At 46.5% G+C, this 16,693-nt stretch overlaps 1 protein-coding gene across 2 annotated transcripts in view; it reads left to right on the forward strand.

Moving 5' to 3' along the window:
* The window catches only part of BEND3 (BEN domain containing 3), a 35,249-nt gene that overhangs the window by 11,196 nt on the left and 7,360 nt on the right, over positions 1 to 16,693 (forward strand). Inside the window, exons 2-3 of one of the 2 annotated variants that reach the window (XM_036317615.1) lie at positions 3,588 to 3,635; positions 4,109 to 4,311. In XM_036317615.1, the coding sequence (XP_036173508.1) occupies positions 3,599 to 3,635; positions 4,109 to 4,311 (240 nt within the window). In that variant the 5' untranslated portion in view covers positions 3,588 to 3,598. Of the gene's footprint in view, positions 1 to 3,587; positions 3,636 to 4,108; positions 4,312 to 4,487; positions 4,612 to 16,693 lie in introns of those variants that run through there. The other variant, XM_036317616.1, reaches the window with a different exon arrangement.

A 16,693-nucleotide genomic window follows, 5' to 3' on the forward strand; every position in this document is an offset into this window, starting at 1 on the left:
GTGACCTTCATGTTGCAGATGACCAGGAAGTGGAGGTAGCAAACACTATATCCGTCCCCTCTCTCCGGCCCTGACGTTGATGTGCTGTCACTGCCTCAGCCCAGGATGCCTGGAGTGACCCACACACTCCGCTTGGAGAAACTTCTGTGCTTGGGCTGGAGTCTGTTCATAAGCACAGGGCACACAGGTTTTCCAGGTGGTTACCTGGAGATGAAAGATTTGGATGTTCCAGCTGCTGTTGGACTGAGAAATCTAAGGCTGAAAATTGGCCCCATGTTCAGCAGAAGAACCTCAACAGAAGATTGAGGATTCTCTTCGCAGTTCCTCTCCTGGCGGCTGACGGGAGAGAGACACAGACTGGCTTCAGCGCTTGTTCTGCCACTTGACAGTTGTGTGACACTGTCAAGTTACCTGCCCTCTGTTCCCCTCCCCCCCTTTCCAATCTCCTTTGCCTGCTGGACTCCAGTATTCAAGTGTTTTATTTCCTTAATCACAATGTTAAAAAATATTTTCCCAGCCCTGGCTGTGGGGCTTAGTTGGTTGACCGTGGTCCGTGCACTGTGAGATCACTGGTTTGATTCTGGTCAGGGCACCTGCCTGGGTTTCCAGCTCAATTCCCAGTAGGGGGCATGAAGGAGGCAGCCAGTCGATCTTTCTCATCGATGTTTCTCTCCTTCTTTCTCTTAAAAAATATATATCTTTAAAAACATTTTTTCCCAGCTTCAATGACAAATAGAAATTGTGTATATTTGAGGTATATGTCCTCAGTTTCCTTATTGGTAGAAATGGGATTCAAATAGCTCAGGGTGAGATGGAGAGACACAGTGGCCAGCGGTGTCTGGACGCAGTTCAGGGCTGCAGATGTGAATGATGACCTTCACTCGCTCCCTACCACACAGCACCACGTAGCTGTGGGAATTCCCCAGCTTCCCGAAGAGCACGGCTGCTTTGCTGGCCGGGAGGGAAGGGCCTGCCACTCTGTGTTCCGGGTTACTTCTGGGCTAATGCAGCATCTGTCACTGGTCTATAAATGAACACAGACATGTTTCCCAAAGCAGATGCATCTGGGCATCTTGAATGCTCAAAAAGCCAGCCGCCCCTTCCTGTCCCATCCGCCTCCCCGCGGTGAGCCTTCTAGCTCCCCCTCGGCTTTTCCTCACGACACAGGTGGCTCAGGTGTGTGCTCCTCCTTTGTGATTTTCTGACAGGATAATCCTAGGAGCTCAGAGTTCGGGTGCTGAGTTGCCTGCAGTCGGGTCACGTGGTGGTGGTTCAGAAAATACCCTTCCTGCTCGCTGAGCCACAACCCGGCAGGGGCCACACCCAGCCCATGACTCCAGGCCTCATGCTCTCCTTGAGCTCCTGTGAGGAATACAGGTGGGTGGATGGAATACTGGACGGTGATTCCGTCCTTGCTCAGCACTTGTGGTTCTGTCGATGAGTTTTCTTCATTGGCTCCTGTTTCTTTTCTAGGATTTACTCCTCCTCTTAAAGCTTTCTACTTAGCCAGAGTCTTTGTGGTTTTCTTCCACTTTGACCCCTCTCCCCCCACCCCAAATAAATCATCCTCCCTCTCCCTCCTTTTCTCTCCAGAATGGCTTGTTTTGTATAGTGTACCCCCTCCACCAGCATTTTCTCATTTTCCCATTTGCTCTGCTGCTCTCACCTCTGCCCTAGGCTTGAGGGAACTGGTTATAAGACCCTGTGGCAGGTTTCCAAGGGCAGTTGCCACACTCGGGCCTTCGGGTGAAGCCTGAAGTGCGTCCCCTTGAGGGACCCCTGACTAGGCTGCATTTCTGCCTACCATTGGTCACCCTCCTGCCCGAAATGCAGTGGTGGGCTGGACCTGCAGATGGGAAATTCCTGCCTGCCTGCCGGTGCCTCCCTCGGAGACGCTCAGAGCAGGTGATGTCATCAAGCATGGGGCTTATTGGCCTGGAATACGGAGGAGGTGCACTTGCTAGAAATCACCGCTGGCAAAATCATTCTTGGACTGTCGAAGTTTACTTACCGTTTATTTTCCCTCAGTATCACCTGTGTGTTATGTTTTCCCGATGGGAGATGATAGTTTTTGGTAAGTAGGAATTATTGTAGTGTTAATTTCAGGTTCATATAAACCTTAAATTTTCTTATTCATTCCTCTGAAAATGAGCAGGGCAGGGATTGAAGGATGTGCCTGTCATAAGGCTGTGTGGCGCGCCCAGAGGAGTGCGTCCCATAAGCACTGTGCCTGCGGGGCTGTTACTAGGGAATTTGGAGGTTATGCTGTGCCCAGGTCACCTAGCTGCTGCTCCTGTCTTGCCCCATCCCCAGCACTCCACTCACTGGTGTAAACCGGGACCACACCCCGCTCCCCAGCTCCTCGGGATGGTTTACTGGACTTTGTAGGTGGCATCCCGCTTCCTTATGGAAATTTCTTGAGCGATGCTCCTTAGTCCTGCTCTCCTGATCCTTCACCAGAGTGAGACTGATATTTGCCGTCCGTCAGTTGTGGGAGCCACAGCTCCCCAGTGTCATAGTAAAGGCTGTCACGTGTGTTCTTTCGCACTGCCTCATGTACTCCTGTTGTTGTTACGGGCGTGCTGGTATGGAAATCGGGGAGTCTCAGAGACGTACTAGTGCTTTTAGTCATGGTGTCCCTCCCATTCCAGCTGGGGCGGTGGGAGTCAGGCCAGCTCTGCACCAGGCCCCGAAACCCATGCAGGGCACCTTCCATCCCGCCCGCCCCATTCCCTCGTCACTAAAAAGAAGGGTTTGGACAGATTGTGTGGAACTCGAGAGCTATAAAAACCCACAGCACCTCTTTCTCTGAAAGGGAAAGTTGTTTCTGAAGGGAAGGCTAGACCAGCACCATCCAATAAAAATGTGATGCAAGCCACATATGTAATTTAACACTTTCTGGTAGCCACATTAAAAAAGATGGAATTAATTTCATTAAAGTATTTAATTTAGCCCAATAAATCAAAAATATTACCATTTCAACATTTAATCAATATACAGAATTATTAATGAGCTATTTTACATTCTTGGAGCTGAACTAAGTCTTTGAAATTCAGAGTGTGCGTCTCCCCTTGGACCAGCCACATGGCCAGTCCTCAGTAGTTACCTGGCCAGTGGCTATGCTGACGGGCAGCACAGGTCTCCTGGGACCACGTGGAGTCCTAAGGCCTCAGCTCGGTCCGCAGGACCCACAGCTTCCTCCTTGGCCAGCCTTTTCATTTTTGTGGCTGGAATTTATAAAGCAGGGACTCACAGATGATTTAAACTGGAGTCTGTACAAAAGACTGCTTTTCTTCAGTGACGTTCACCTAGCTCCGTAAGTGCTCTCAGTCGGAGCTGGGAGACCCGTTCTGCCCACATAGAGTCTTGGAGAAGCGCTCCCAGCAGGTGCACAGAAGGCCTGGATGCTTTGAGCAACTGCAAACAAGAATAAGAGGATGCGATTTTCCATGACGTTGCTGAGCAGTGTGGGCTTAACCTTCTACTATCCAGAGCCAGGGTCGGGAGGGGAAGGGAGTTTCCTTTGGGGAGGGAAAATTAAGAAATCAAGCAATAAATCAAGACTTTGTCTTTGTCTTTTCATGTAGTGGAATAGAAGATGAACTCAGCTGAATTCAGTGAAGATGTAGAAGAAGGTAAAAAAAAATACTTATTAAAATTATTTTTAACTTAATACTATTATTGGGTCATACATTCACAGGGTTCAAAAATATAAAATGATACAAAATAAAAAATCAATGAAAAGTCTCCCTTCCCTGGCACCCATGCACCTTATCTATGTGTCTTTCCAGAGTTACTTTTTCTAAAAGCATCATTTAAAAGGTAGTATTTCTTTCCCTCCGCCTCCTCTCTCTCCCCCACCCTCCAAAAAGACTTTAAAACCAGTTTTGAACAAAATGTTCTTGGAAGGGGTTTTATTGTATAGCCCTAGTCTGGTAAGATAAAAATTGCTTGGTTGGAAGGTGCAATTTTATTGTGACTAGACTTTATCATCTGAGTGGTCGTGTCGAAGGGCGGCCCACAAACAGCCTGTCACTGGGGGGACCCTGCTGATCTCTGAGCCACCCACGGTCTTCTCCCGCTGAATCCTCTCTCTCCTCTGCCGCAGTTCTAAAAAATAACACTGTGAAAGTGGAGGCGGAGGCTGAGGATGCTGCCCTGGACTGCTCAGTGAATTCCAGGTCTTCGGAGAAGCACCTTCTAGACAGTGTCGTCACCACCCTCCAGGACTCCAGCAAGCGCAAGCAGCCGGGCAGCGAGGGCCAGCCAGACTCTGTCTCCAGCGTGAAGAGGCGGCGGCTGATTCCCGAGGTAAGGGACCACCCTGTCTGTGCCTGCTTGGGCGCCAACCCTCTGATAAGATGCTGAATCTCTGCTCGTGGGATCTGGGCAACTCCTGAACGCCTGGGCATGAGGAGGCTTTCACTTCAGCTGTCCCGTCTCTGGCTTGAGTGTCTAGAAAGTGTCCTTAACTGGAATCTTGTCTGTCTGGGTTCAGAGGGGCAGGGAGTCTTCGCAGCATCTGCTCTCAGGGAAGGCAGGAACTTGTTGATGTCAAGTCTAGTTTTCCATGGTGCACTCTTAACATAGATTCCTGGGAAAGTGCCAAGGGTGAGCAGGTCTTTTCCTAAATCAAATTCATCTTTTATGTCTATTATGGGAGTTCATTGCCTAAAGAAACTGTTCCGTGAATCATTTTTGCAAAGTGGGGAATTCTTCTATGTCATATCTGTTATTCCTATTTTATGCATTTGTTTTATGTCTTAGTCACCTGCCGGTTATATTGAACTCTGCTAAATTCTGAGGAAGTGGAACTGACATAGGGGCCCCCTCTAGCAGCCTGTAGTCCACATGGGAGATAAGACATGTACACAAAACAATGAAGACTGAGCCAGGCTGGCGTGGCTCGGTGGTTGAGCATTGACCTATGAACCAAGAGGTTGCTGTTTGATTCCCGATCAGGGCACGTGCCTGGGTTGTGGGCTCAATCTCAGTGTAGGTTGTGCAGGAGGCAGCCAATCCATGATTCTCTCTCATCATTGATGTTTCTATCTCTCTCTCCCTTTTCCTTCCTCTCTGAAATCAATTTAAAAAATATTTTTAAAACAACAACAAAAACCAGTGAAGACTGGGGAGGGACACGAAAAGGGGGTCCCTTGGGATATCTCGTCAGCGAGCCTCCCCATGGGTCAGCAGATTACACCTCAAACGCAGAACATTTTTCCAAATTCTCCAACCCCACCACACACACACACACACACGACTCACTCTCTTTGGGAGGACCCAGACAGTTACTTCAATTTCTGCATGTCTGTCCAAAAGAGTCCCCATTTTCACGTCTCATTATCATGAGCCAGAACACCATGGGGTATCATCCTGGGACTATTATTGTTTTGTTTTCATTATCTACTATGAGATGCTAGGGAAGCTCCAAATAAACTGGGCGTTTATGGATTTTAGAGACTGAGTCTTCAGTAAGTAAAAACGATTCTTTGGGTGGCAAACTGATGAAGTTAAGATTTTCACCAGGATTCAAGTACACATGTGTATGTTACATTATAATGAGTACTGACCTGCATCCCACATCATGGAACATTGAGCAATACATTTATTTATCTATCTATCTACCTACCTATTTGTTTGTTTGTTTATTTATTTAATCTACCTATCAATTTGTTTATCTAGGTCCCCTCTCCAAAAACAGCTTTGTTGACATACAGTTTACATACTATACAATTTACTAATTTACAGCGTATAATTCAGCGGTTTTTCATATGTTTATAGAGTTGTGCAACCACCACCACCACAATAAATTCCAGAACATTTTCATCACCCCACAAAGAAATCCTGTCCCCATTATCAGTCAGTTCCTATTCCCCGTTGCTCTACCTCCTGGCAACCATTAATCTGCTTTTTGTCTCTGGATTTGCCTATTCTGAACGTTTGTTATAATTGGAATCATAGAATACGTGGTCTTTCGTATCTGGTTTCTTTTACATAGCAGATGTTTTCCACGTTCGTCCAGGCTGTAGCAGGTATCAGTGCTTCATTTCTTTTTATGGCCGAGTAATAGTCCATTGTGTAAAGATACCAGTTGATGGACATTTGAGCTGCTTTCACTTTTTTATTATCATGAGTAATACTTGAGCAATACATTTTTAAAGATCTATAATGCCCAGAAAATAGGTTGAATTTTTTAATACCTGCATGAATTTTTTATACCTTTCTTTATACCTTTTTTTTTTTTTTTTAAATAAAGGATTGATTAGAGATATCCCACCCTTGACTCTGGCTTCCTAAAACCAGCACTGGCTGCATACCTTGTTACCCTGGGGAAATTTTCCTGTGTGAGTGGCAGTTTCTAGTGCAGTAAGCGGTTACTACAGATTAAATCTCAGATTTCTGTCTGCTGAGATACCTTTTATGGCAAATGAAAGCTACAAGATAGTAGAATAGTTTCTTTGAAAAACGTTTAGCCAAGGCCGGTTTGGCTCAGTGGATAGAGCGTCGGCCTGCGGACTGAAGGGTCCCGGGTTCGATTCCGGTCAAGGGCATGTACCTGGGTTGCGGGCACATCCCCAGTGGGAGATGTGCAGGAGGCAGCTGATCGATGTTTCTCTCTCAGCGATGTTTCTGACTCTCTATCTCTCTCCCTTCCTCTCTGTGAAAAATCAATAAAATATATTTAAAAAAAAGAAAAAAAAAGAAAAACGTTTAACCATTTGCTGTTTCTTATGTCTTACTTTAAACCATAATTTATTATCCTTTCCCCTAATGATTGGTATTTAGGTATTTTGCACTTTTATACTATTATAGCAGTGCCCCAGGACCATCCATGTAAGTAAACCTGGGCCCCTCTGTGAGTGTTCTCTGGATTGGATTCCTCGAGGTTATTCTGAAAGTGTTGAGAAGTTTGAGAAGCACTGTTAGCTCCGTAAAGGAGCTTCTAAAAGTTTTTCTTCTGTTTGTCATCTGCTTATGGTCAGTCCTACAAAGCTTTCCCTCGCTGGTTTGGCTCAGTGGCTAGAGCATCAGCTTGCATACTGAAGGGTCCTGGGTTCGGTTCTGGTCAAGGGCACAGGCCCGGGTTGCAGCCTTGATCCCCAGTAACGGGTGTGCAGGAGGTAGCCTGTCAATGATTCTCTCTCATCATTGATGTTTCTATCTCTCTCTCCCTCTCCCTCTCCCTTCCTCTCTGAAATCAGTAAAAATATATATTTTTAAAAATCCGCCGGAACCGGTTTGGCTCAGTGGATGGAGCGTCGGCCTGCGGACTGGGGGGTCCCGGGTTCGATTCCGGTCAAGGGCATGTACCTGGGTTGCGGGCATATCCCCAGTGGGAGATGTGCAGGAGGCAGCTGATCGATGTTTCTCGCTCATCGATGTTTCTGGCTCTCTATCTCTCTCCCTTCCTCTCTGTAGAAAATCAATAAAATATATTTAAAAAAAAAAAAAAATCCTACAAAGCCCTTCAAGTGTGTAAGTAAAGCCAGAATTCAAGTGGGACACTGAGTTGAGCCTGTTGATTCACTTTTGCTGTATGCCAACTCCCCCCCCCCCCCCAAAAAAAGAAAAAACCCAAACTTAACCACCATTTTATTCAAAATTATGTGGGTCAGCTGGTAGTTCTCCTGACTTGGCCTGACATGGCTGGGGCGAGGTGGTCTGGGATGACCTCACTCCCACATCCAGGGTTGCCCCTGGGCTGGCAGGGAGGACTGCAGCTTCCCCTGTGCACTTTCTCACCCTCCCCGAGGCCAGTCCAGGCTTGTTCACATGACACGGAAGAGTTCCTGGGAGCAAGACAGGTCAAGCTCAGGACTGCAGACTCATCAGGCTTCTGCTTGCATCACGTTTGCTACCGTCCCACTGGTCAAAGTCAGTCATGTGGCCCAACCTGGGTGCCATGGTAGGAAAATAGATCCCACCCCTGATGGCAGGAGCAGCCAAGTCCCATTGCAAAGAGGCTGTCACACAGGGTGGGGCAACTGGTGTGGCCGTTCTCATCAACAATTCACCACAGTGAGCAACAGCAAGCTCCACATCTAGGAGGAATTCTGACCGTGTGAAGCCTGGGTTCTGGCCTTCATGGACATAAACAGTGTCACTCTTTATGCCTTCATTCAATAAATTTCTGTTCTCACGGCATCATAGAGAAGGGAGCATCTTCATATTCTTGGAGCAGAAAGATCGAGAGAAGGTGCTTATGATTTGTGTTTTAGTTGAATCCTTCAGGATGTGAAGCAAGTCAGAAAAGACCTGGCATTGGGCTAGCACCCCACGAGGTTCACAGTGGAGGGGATGCCCGCACATCACATGAGTGATGTGATGGTTTCAGCTTTGTCAGGCCCAAGCTTCAGGTACCACCCGGGAATTCTGACATGTTCAGAGAAAAGGGAACCAAATATATTTGAATATTTCTCGTATGACTGGTCCAATTTACATATTCTAATTGGTCACATACGTTTACTTTGCAATGGATTGCTATAGTTCTAATTCATTAGATTTTGGCAAGGAAAAGACATGTTTACTCTTGGGTTTTATTTTGGGTGTTAGCTGTGTTCATTGTCCTTAGTGTATATAAAGTGAGGTTGATCTCCCTGCACCCCTTCCTGTTCTGCAAAAAGAATATATGTAAGTAAAACCTTTTGAAACTCTTGAGCTCTGTGTAGAAAGATGTCATGTGATTTCAAGGCAGTATTTCCTTCTAAACTTTGTGTGAGTCAATTTGTCAGTATATCAGGAGCCTCAGAACCCTGGGGACCTCAGAACAACCCATCAATTTTATGGAATTCTAGTACATGTTGATTTTTCAGAATGGTACTAGTCCTAGTTCAGAGTGAACAGTCCTTTATCCTTCTCCCCCTGAGTTTTCTCTGATCCTTCTTACATATGTGGTGGCAGGGGCGGAGGTGGAGGTAAGGAGTGTGTGCCGGTTTCTTCAGCACAGTCTTCACAGGGTGAAACCAAAGGCACCAGGAGGCTGAAACAAGCAGTCATCAAAAGATGGGAAGCAAGTGCAGTAACAGTATTGGGGGGAGGTAGAAGGGAGCACAGGGGATTAAATGGTGACGGAAGGCGACTTGACTTGGGGTGGTAAACACACAATACAGTATACAGATGATATATTGTAGACTTGTACACCTGAAACCTATATGATTTTATTAAGCAGTGTCACCCCAATAAATGCAATAAAAATTCTTTAGAGCCCTAGCCGGTTTGGCTCACTGGATAGAGCGTCGGCCTGGGGACTGAAGGGTCCCGGGTTCGATTCCGGTCAAGGGCATGTACCTTGGTTGCAGGCACATCCCCAGTGGGGGGTGTGCAGGAGGCAGCTGGTCGATGATTCTCTCTCATCGATGTTTCTGGCTCTCTATCCCTCTCCCTTCCTCTCTGTAAAAAATCAATAAAATATATATTTAAAAAAAAAAATTCTACGCCAAAACCGGTTTGGCTCAGTGGATAGAGCGTCGGCCTGCGGACTGATGGGTCCCGGGTTCGATTCCGGTCAAGGGCATGTACCTGGGTTTCGGGCACATCCCCAGTGGGAGATGTGCAGGAGGTAGCTGATCGATGTTTCTCTCTCATCGATGTTTCTGGCTCTCTGTCTCTCTCCCTTCCTCTCTGTAAAAAACCAATAAAATATATTAAAAAAAAAAAATTCTTTAGAAAGTAATAAACAACAATAACAAACAAAAAAAAAAAGTTGAGTCCCTACTCGACAAATACCACCATTCCTTATTTCGTGTATCCATATAATAAATTAGTGATGAGAGGATTAATATCTTCACCAGACAGATGAGAAAACTCAGGCATGTAAGTTAGTAAAGTGCTGGGATGTCGGTGGGGCAGCCTTGTTCCTGGTGTAGAGTGATTGGGACGCTCGGCCCCCTGCTCCCTGTCCAGGCGTGAGCCCACCTGCTCCTATCCGGCCTATAGGAACACAAAGTAGCAGAATGAGCTGAGATTCTAGAGTCAGATAAGGGGAAGTTCGTCCTGGGGCCTTTGGCCAACTAGTGACCTCCCAGCCTCAGGTTCCTACATGGTGATGAGGGATGATACTGCTCACTCATTTCCTATGTGGGTCATTGAGATCCATGTAAGGAGCCAGCACAGGGCCTGACCCATGCCAGCCTTCAGAACTGTTTACTTACTGCCCCCCACCCCACCCCCATATCCAACTCCACCCCTTGTGGTCACTATTCAACTGCCTCTCTCCAAGGGAAGCCATCTGATGCCCGTTAGGACACCCAGGCCTGAGCACCCTTGATTCTGAACACCATTCAAGTGTGAGCACAGGAGACCACCTCTGTCTTCTTCCCCAAACCCAAGGGGAGGGGAGGAAGGTGATGAGGGGAGAATTTGAGTGGTAACTCTGATGCTAAAGGTACGTCACATGCAGACTCATCAGGGCCGATGACTTGTTCATGAGTGACATTTAGTACAATATTAAGAGGAAAAATAAAAACTCCCTCAAAAAATTTAACAAAAGGCTCTATAAAGCCTTATTTGGCGCCTCTGCTGGAAAAGGCTTCATAGCCAAACACAGCAGATGTAGAAGGTGAGCAGCCAGCACTTTTATTGGAAATCATCTTTTGTTCATGGACATGGGGGCGATATTCAGTAGCTGTATGTCAAGCAGAAGTTAGCTTTGTTCTCCTGGGGGCGTTTGTTAATGTTTGTTTTTTATCCTAAAGTGTCACTGTTTGTTTTTGGAGAACAAAAATGCCATCTCATTCAGTGCAAATGTACTGAACACCTCCTCCATGTCAGTTACTGTGGGACCAGCTGGGGGTTTAGAATGGTTTCTACAACAGCCATAGCCGATAGGAATTATGGCCATTCCTGTTTTCACGAGGTGCAGGGAGTCAGCACTGCCAAGCCTGCTCCATTGGGAGCTGTGCACTTAGGCACCATGGTGGCTCTAAGGGCTGTGGGTAGTTATAAGGTGCTGTGAGGAGCCTTTGAGGACGTCCTGCCCTGATACCTTGCTGTCCCTTCTTTTTCTTCTCACTTCCATTGTGGTTGCTTTTTCTGTCCAGATTCTTATTTTCTCAGGCATCATTCCTGATCCTCACCATACACTGTTTGGCAGTGTGAGGATGACCCCAAGGGAAAAGCCACGAGGGCAGAGATTGTGTCTGGCTCATTCCCTGTGTGCCCATGGCCTTGCACAGAGCCTGCCAGATGTTGGGCACTCAGTAGTATTTGTTTACTGGCTCTGTGGGGTAGAGAGCTCTTCCATACCTTATTGCTAAACAGTAGTTGATCAACTGATGATGATGAGGATGAGGATGAGGATGATGAGGATGATATGAAGAAGAAGAAGAAGAAACATTCTATTGAAAATGAAAAAGGTAAGCGTCACTCCTGCTTCATTTACTTGGAGGCGTTTCACACGTCTGCCTTGACGCCGCATTAATGCTCCACTCCCTGCTCTCTCGAAGGCATGCTGCTTTCTTGGTGTTCCAGTTTGCTGACTCTCTGGGCACCATTTAGCAACTCATCATTCGTTGAACTGAAGTCAGTGACTGTTCTTGGATTTGAAGTCCTGAGAAAGCTGTTTAATCCGTGAAGCATCTCCATGGTGACACAGTCCCTGCGATGTCGCTGGGCACAGACACGTGGACTCTCCCCTACGTAGTCTACTTGCCCCTCACCTGCAACCCAGCGTCAGCCTTTTTGTTCAGATTCTCCAGCTGAGAGATTGGGGCATTCCCTCTTGAGTCTGAGGGTGCTGAGGGTACTGATCAAATCCAGGATAGATGCTGGCACTGCCGAGCCTGAGCTCTGCTGCCGAGTTCCCATATGGTTGGAAGATGAACCTTGGAGAATCACGAACAGTGTGTCAGCCAGACACCCAGTGCCAAGTAGCACAGATTTAAGATTTCTTGATACTCTTAGACAGCTGAGCAGAGATTGTATCAGCGGCTGCCAGAGCAGCCAGCCCGTCGTCGCCTTGTCAGCATTTGTGGAGTTCATTGGAGCACTGAGTTGACAGGTCACCGCTGTGGAGATGCCTAAGAACCTTCTCTTTGGTGCTGGTGTTGTGTTTTGTGTTGAATTGTGTATCCGAGGTCTCTGCGAATGAGGCATGTTGCCCTCTACTGGGACTCAAACTTAATTTTTTATTCAAGCAGGTTAGCCAAAAATGTTTCAGCGGGTGGCACTGTTCCTAACATGCTTGGTAGCAACTGAAATGTTTTTATTAATGAGGCTGAATATTGAGAGTTATAGGGGGGATTTCCAGTTCCGATGTACCCTGGCCTTCTGCCTGCTGTGGGGAGGTAGGGGAGTCAGAGGACGTCTGTTTGTTGTTGGTATTCAAACAGTTCACCCAGAAACTTCCCCCCCCTGCTTACTTTCTAGCCTGGGATTGGTTTGTTCAGATCTCCCTCTAGAACAGCGGTTCTCAACTTGGGGGTCGAACGACCCTTTCACAGGGGTCGCCTAAGGCCATCGAAAAACACATACATAATTACATATTGTTTTTGTGATTAATCACTATGCTTTAATTATGTTCAATTTGTAACAGTGAAATTGGGAGTCAGCGCAACATGAGGAACTGTATTAAAGGGTCGCGGCATTAGGAAGGTTGAGAACCACTGCTTTAGAACCTGTACTCTTTTTGCTTGGCATGTGGGTTTCTGGTGATCTCTCTTCACAGAATCTTTTTAAAAAATATTAGTGGAGTCACTTGTAAAACAAAGACCCTGTTGCTAAAATCATTCCTAATGCAGTTATGATTTCTTTAGTGATGGGATTACAAACTCACATGTGGGGAGCAGCTACAGTGTATGGACAGGTTCAAGCCTTGGACTGAGGAGAGGGCACAGTCCAAGTCCCAGCTTGGAGGGCAGAGCCCTCCCAGCACAATTATAGCCAACAACTATCGTTGTAAGCTTGAACCTATGGTCCAAACACGTGGCCCCACGTGCCTGAGTTTTAGAGTTCAGGTGTGTGTAGTCGAGTAGGATTGAAAACCACGAGAATGTTGTAAACATCTTGATCATGCCCTTACTTTGCCTTGTGGAATCTGTCTATAAAATAAAGACACGGCTTGTGGGCACTGTCACTCTCTCTCAGAGAAGCAACGTCCCACCGAGACCCAGCTTTCATTCTCTTGTCTGTCTTTTCTAAGCCTTTCAGCTGCTCCACTCAGGTTCACCCTTGGCCGTGCTGGCGTGGCACACTCAAATTTCTCTATATTGGTAAAACCTCCTAGTTATCTCATGATCCATGGGACCACCAAAGTTATTTTGGTATAATAGAATTTAAGGTGCATAAGTTGCTAAAAATCTAATTTACAGTCTGCAGGAATGAGCACATAAGGCACTTTGAATTTATTTGGGCAGTGCTTTTCGACAGTGACCCACAGCCATAATCCATCTTGCAGAGAAATACAGCTCACATATATGAGTTTGCATGTAATTATGTAGCTACACCCAGAAATGAAACAAAACTCCCGAATTTAATTCATGCACAGTGCACTGTGGTATTTTCTAGTCTATTTTCTTTCATACTTCCTCCTTCCCTCCCTCTTTCTTCTTATGCTAGTCATGATCCATCAAGTCAATTGCACCAATTTACTAATGGGTCATGACCCACTGTTCCAAACACACTGCATTAGGGGTAAGATTTCTAATTATCTCTATCCCTTCCTTTTTCCAAGTTTCTGATGCGTGTATTTGGGCGGGGAGGCTTCCTTCCTTTCCTCCTTCCTATTCCTTTGCTTTCTGCCAGATAGCAGAACAAAAAAATATATTAAGAGCTTAAAACCCCACCTCTAGCTCAGTTGTCCTGTACTCCTCCCCTGGCAAACAGGCCTGTAAGATGCACCTTCCGTAAGTGAGTTACCCTGCTCCTGGTGCTGTAGGCAAGCTCTCTTGTTTACCAGTAGAGAGTAATCATTACAACTAGTTTTATAAAAGGCCCATAGGGTTACCTCTGCTCTGGCTTAGGAGTAACATCCTATATAATAAGAGAGAATATGCTATCGCTTCTCGGCCTTTTGGCTAAGATCAGGTGTAGAATATGCTAATTATCCATTACGCTGTAACATCATGACCAGTCTACAAGTGGTGGAGAGCTACAGGAGGGCATGCCACGAGCCAGGAGCGGGGAGAGGTACAGGAGGGCATGCCACGAGCCAGGAGCTGGGAGAGCTACAGGAGGGCAGGGCGTCGAGCTACAAGCAGCGGAGAGCTACCAGCGGCGGAGGGCGGGTGGCCAGCTCAGGCAAGCGGCAGCGAGCTACTCACGCATGGATTTGTGTGCCGGGCCACTAGTTATTTAATAATATCATAACCCTGGCCAGTGTTTCCCAGTGGGTTAGAGCATCAGCCCATGCATTGAAGGGTCGCAGGTTCAATTCCTGGTCAAGGACACATACCTGGGTTGCAGGTGGGGTGCTGCAGGAGGCAAGCAATCATTGTGTCTCTCTCACGTCTCTCTCTCTCTCTCTCTCTCTCTCTCTCTCTCTCTCTCTCTCTCTCCCCCTCCCTCCCTCCCTCCCTCTCCTTTCCTTTCCTCCCTCCCTTCCTTCCACTCTCTCTGAAAATCAATAGAAAAAATGTCCTTGGGTGAGGATTAATGACAACAAAATAATAATCATATTGTAATAATAAATATTAAGTACTTATGTACATTAAGTCCTCACAACCCCATGAGACCGGTACATTATTGATCCCTGAGTTATGCACAGGAAGCTGAGACATGAAAGGTCATGTAATGTAACCAAGGTCACACAGAGGGCAGACAGCATGACAGTTGAGCTGAACACTTACCCACTCCTTTCACCTCTACAGTCAAGTTATTCATGAAGCTAGTGGCCTGTCTGAACTGCTCCTCTGTCTTAAGCATGTATTTGAGAGTGGTAGAACCCCTTGCTCTGCTTTAAACTTCCTTGTATGTGGTTAACTGACATTCATTGAGCTTCTCTGTGTCCCAGGCACTGTGCTTGGCACTGGGGGTAGACTCAGGAATGGCCTGCTCCCATCAGGTAACCATCCTGCTATTGGATGAGGATGGAGACCCCAGGAGGGAGTAGGGCAGGGGCAGGCTCCCCAACCCAGCATGTCCTGCTCTTGTGCTCTTGGGGTGGGGGGGGGGGGGGTTGAGGTACAGGAGGGGCCAGTGCCTCTGACCCTTCATCAGCTTAGACAGATGAACCCTGAGAAAGTATTGGGCAGCTCTGTGGGATAATTAAAACACAAGAATTCCTATGTCTTCAGGTTCCTAGGAGAGTAAAATAGCTTTTCTTTGGCATGGTTATCAACAGAGATATCAGAGAAAAATTAACCTCTCTGTAATATGAGTCATTATTTTGTTATCTAAGAGGGTCAAGGAAGTAGTTGATTGATTTAAATGAAAATAGCATGGAAGTTTAGAAGGATCAAGGTTTTATGATGATGTGCCCTCGCGGCCTGTTTTCACCCTGGGCCTTCCTCTTCTCACACCATGTTGCTCACCTGCCACTGTAACCCCAGCCTCTTGAAATTGTTCCTTGCCCCGCAAGAGGAAAACCTCACATGCTGTTTGATGCGGCATGAGTTATCGGAAGGTTTGGAAATGACACTGAATCTGCCTGGATGAGGAAAACGTAGAGCGGGCCTGGAGAGGACCAACGCCCCCTCCGGAGCTCGTTCGAAATGCAGAGCCAGGGATCAGGATCTCATTCTAGCAAGACTCCAGGGACTGCATTTCAGAAGCCCTGGCCGGGCCAGCCGAGCCAGCCACGTTTTCCTTCGGATGCACCTTGTTCCCGTCCATCCCGCAGTTGCCTTGGGCACAGGTCTGTGGACGTGAACCGTTCGTAAAGCTTCAGCCCTCCTGCTGCCCTGACAGCCACCAGTGCTTGCCAATGAGCTCTTTTGCTTGATTACACCCTGGGAAATATATTCCCATACGTTTTGGGGGTCAAATTCAACATTTGCCAAAAACAGCTTTATAAAGTTAGGACTGAAATACAATGAGTGGCACATAAAGTGTACCATTTGGTAAGTTTTGACATGTGTATGTCAGTAAAGCCGTCACCACAATCAAGATAATAAACATATCCATCATCAGCTACCATTACAGTTTTGTGCCCTTTTGCATCCTCCCTGCACACCACATAACTTCTAATCTGCTTTTTGTCACTTTTGATAAGTTTGTATTTTCCAGAAATTTATGTGAATGGAATCCTATAGTATGGTCTCTCTTGTTTGTCTGGCTTCTTTCAGCATAATTACTTCGATTTATCATGGTGTAGCAGTTTTATTATGAGTAGTATTCCTTTGTACGAATATAACAGTTTGTTTATATACATGCTAATAAAAATTTGGGTTGTTTCCAGTTTGGGGCTATTTACAAATAGGGCTGCCATGAACATTTGCGTAGAAGTATTTATATGATCTTGTGCTTCCATTTTGCTTGGTAAGTAAATTCCTAGGAATGGAATACCTGGTTCATATGGTCCATGTATGTTTAACTTTCTGGGAAGTACCAAGTATTTCCCAAAGTGGTTCTGTCCCCGCCAGCAGTGTCTGAGGGTTCCAGTTCCTTCACCTCATCTCCAGGACTCTTTATCGTCTTTTTTATTACCCACTCTGGTGGGTGTGATGTGGCATTTCCTTGTGGGTTTTTTGTTTGTTTGTTTGTTTGTCTTTTTTGGTATAGCAAAGGTGGAAATTTATTGAAGAACAAGTACAGA

This window comes from Myotis myotis, unplaced genomic scaffold (genome assembly GCF_014108235.1).
Source record: "Myotis myotis isolate mMyoMyo1 unplaced genomic scaffold, mMyoMyo1.p scaffold_m19_p_7, whole genome shotgun sequence".
NCBI classification, from domain to species: domain Eukaryota; kingdom Metazoa; phylum Chordata; class Mammalia; order Chiroptera; family Vespertilionidae; genus Myotis; species Myotis myotis.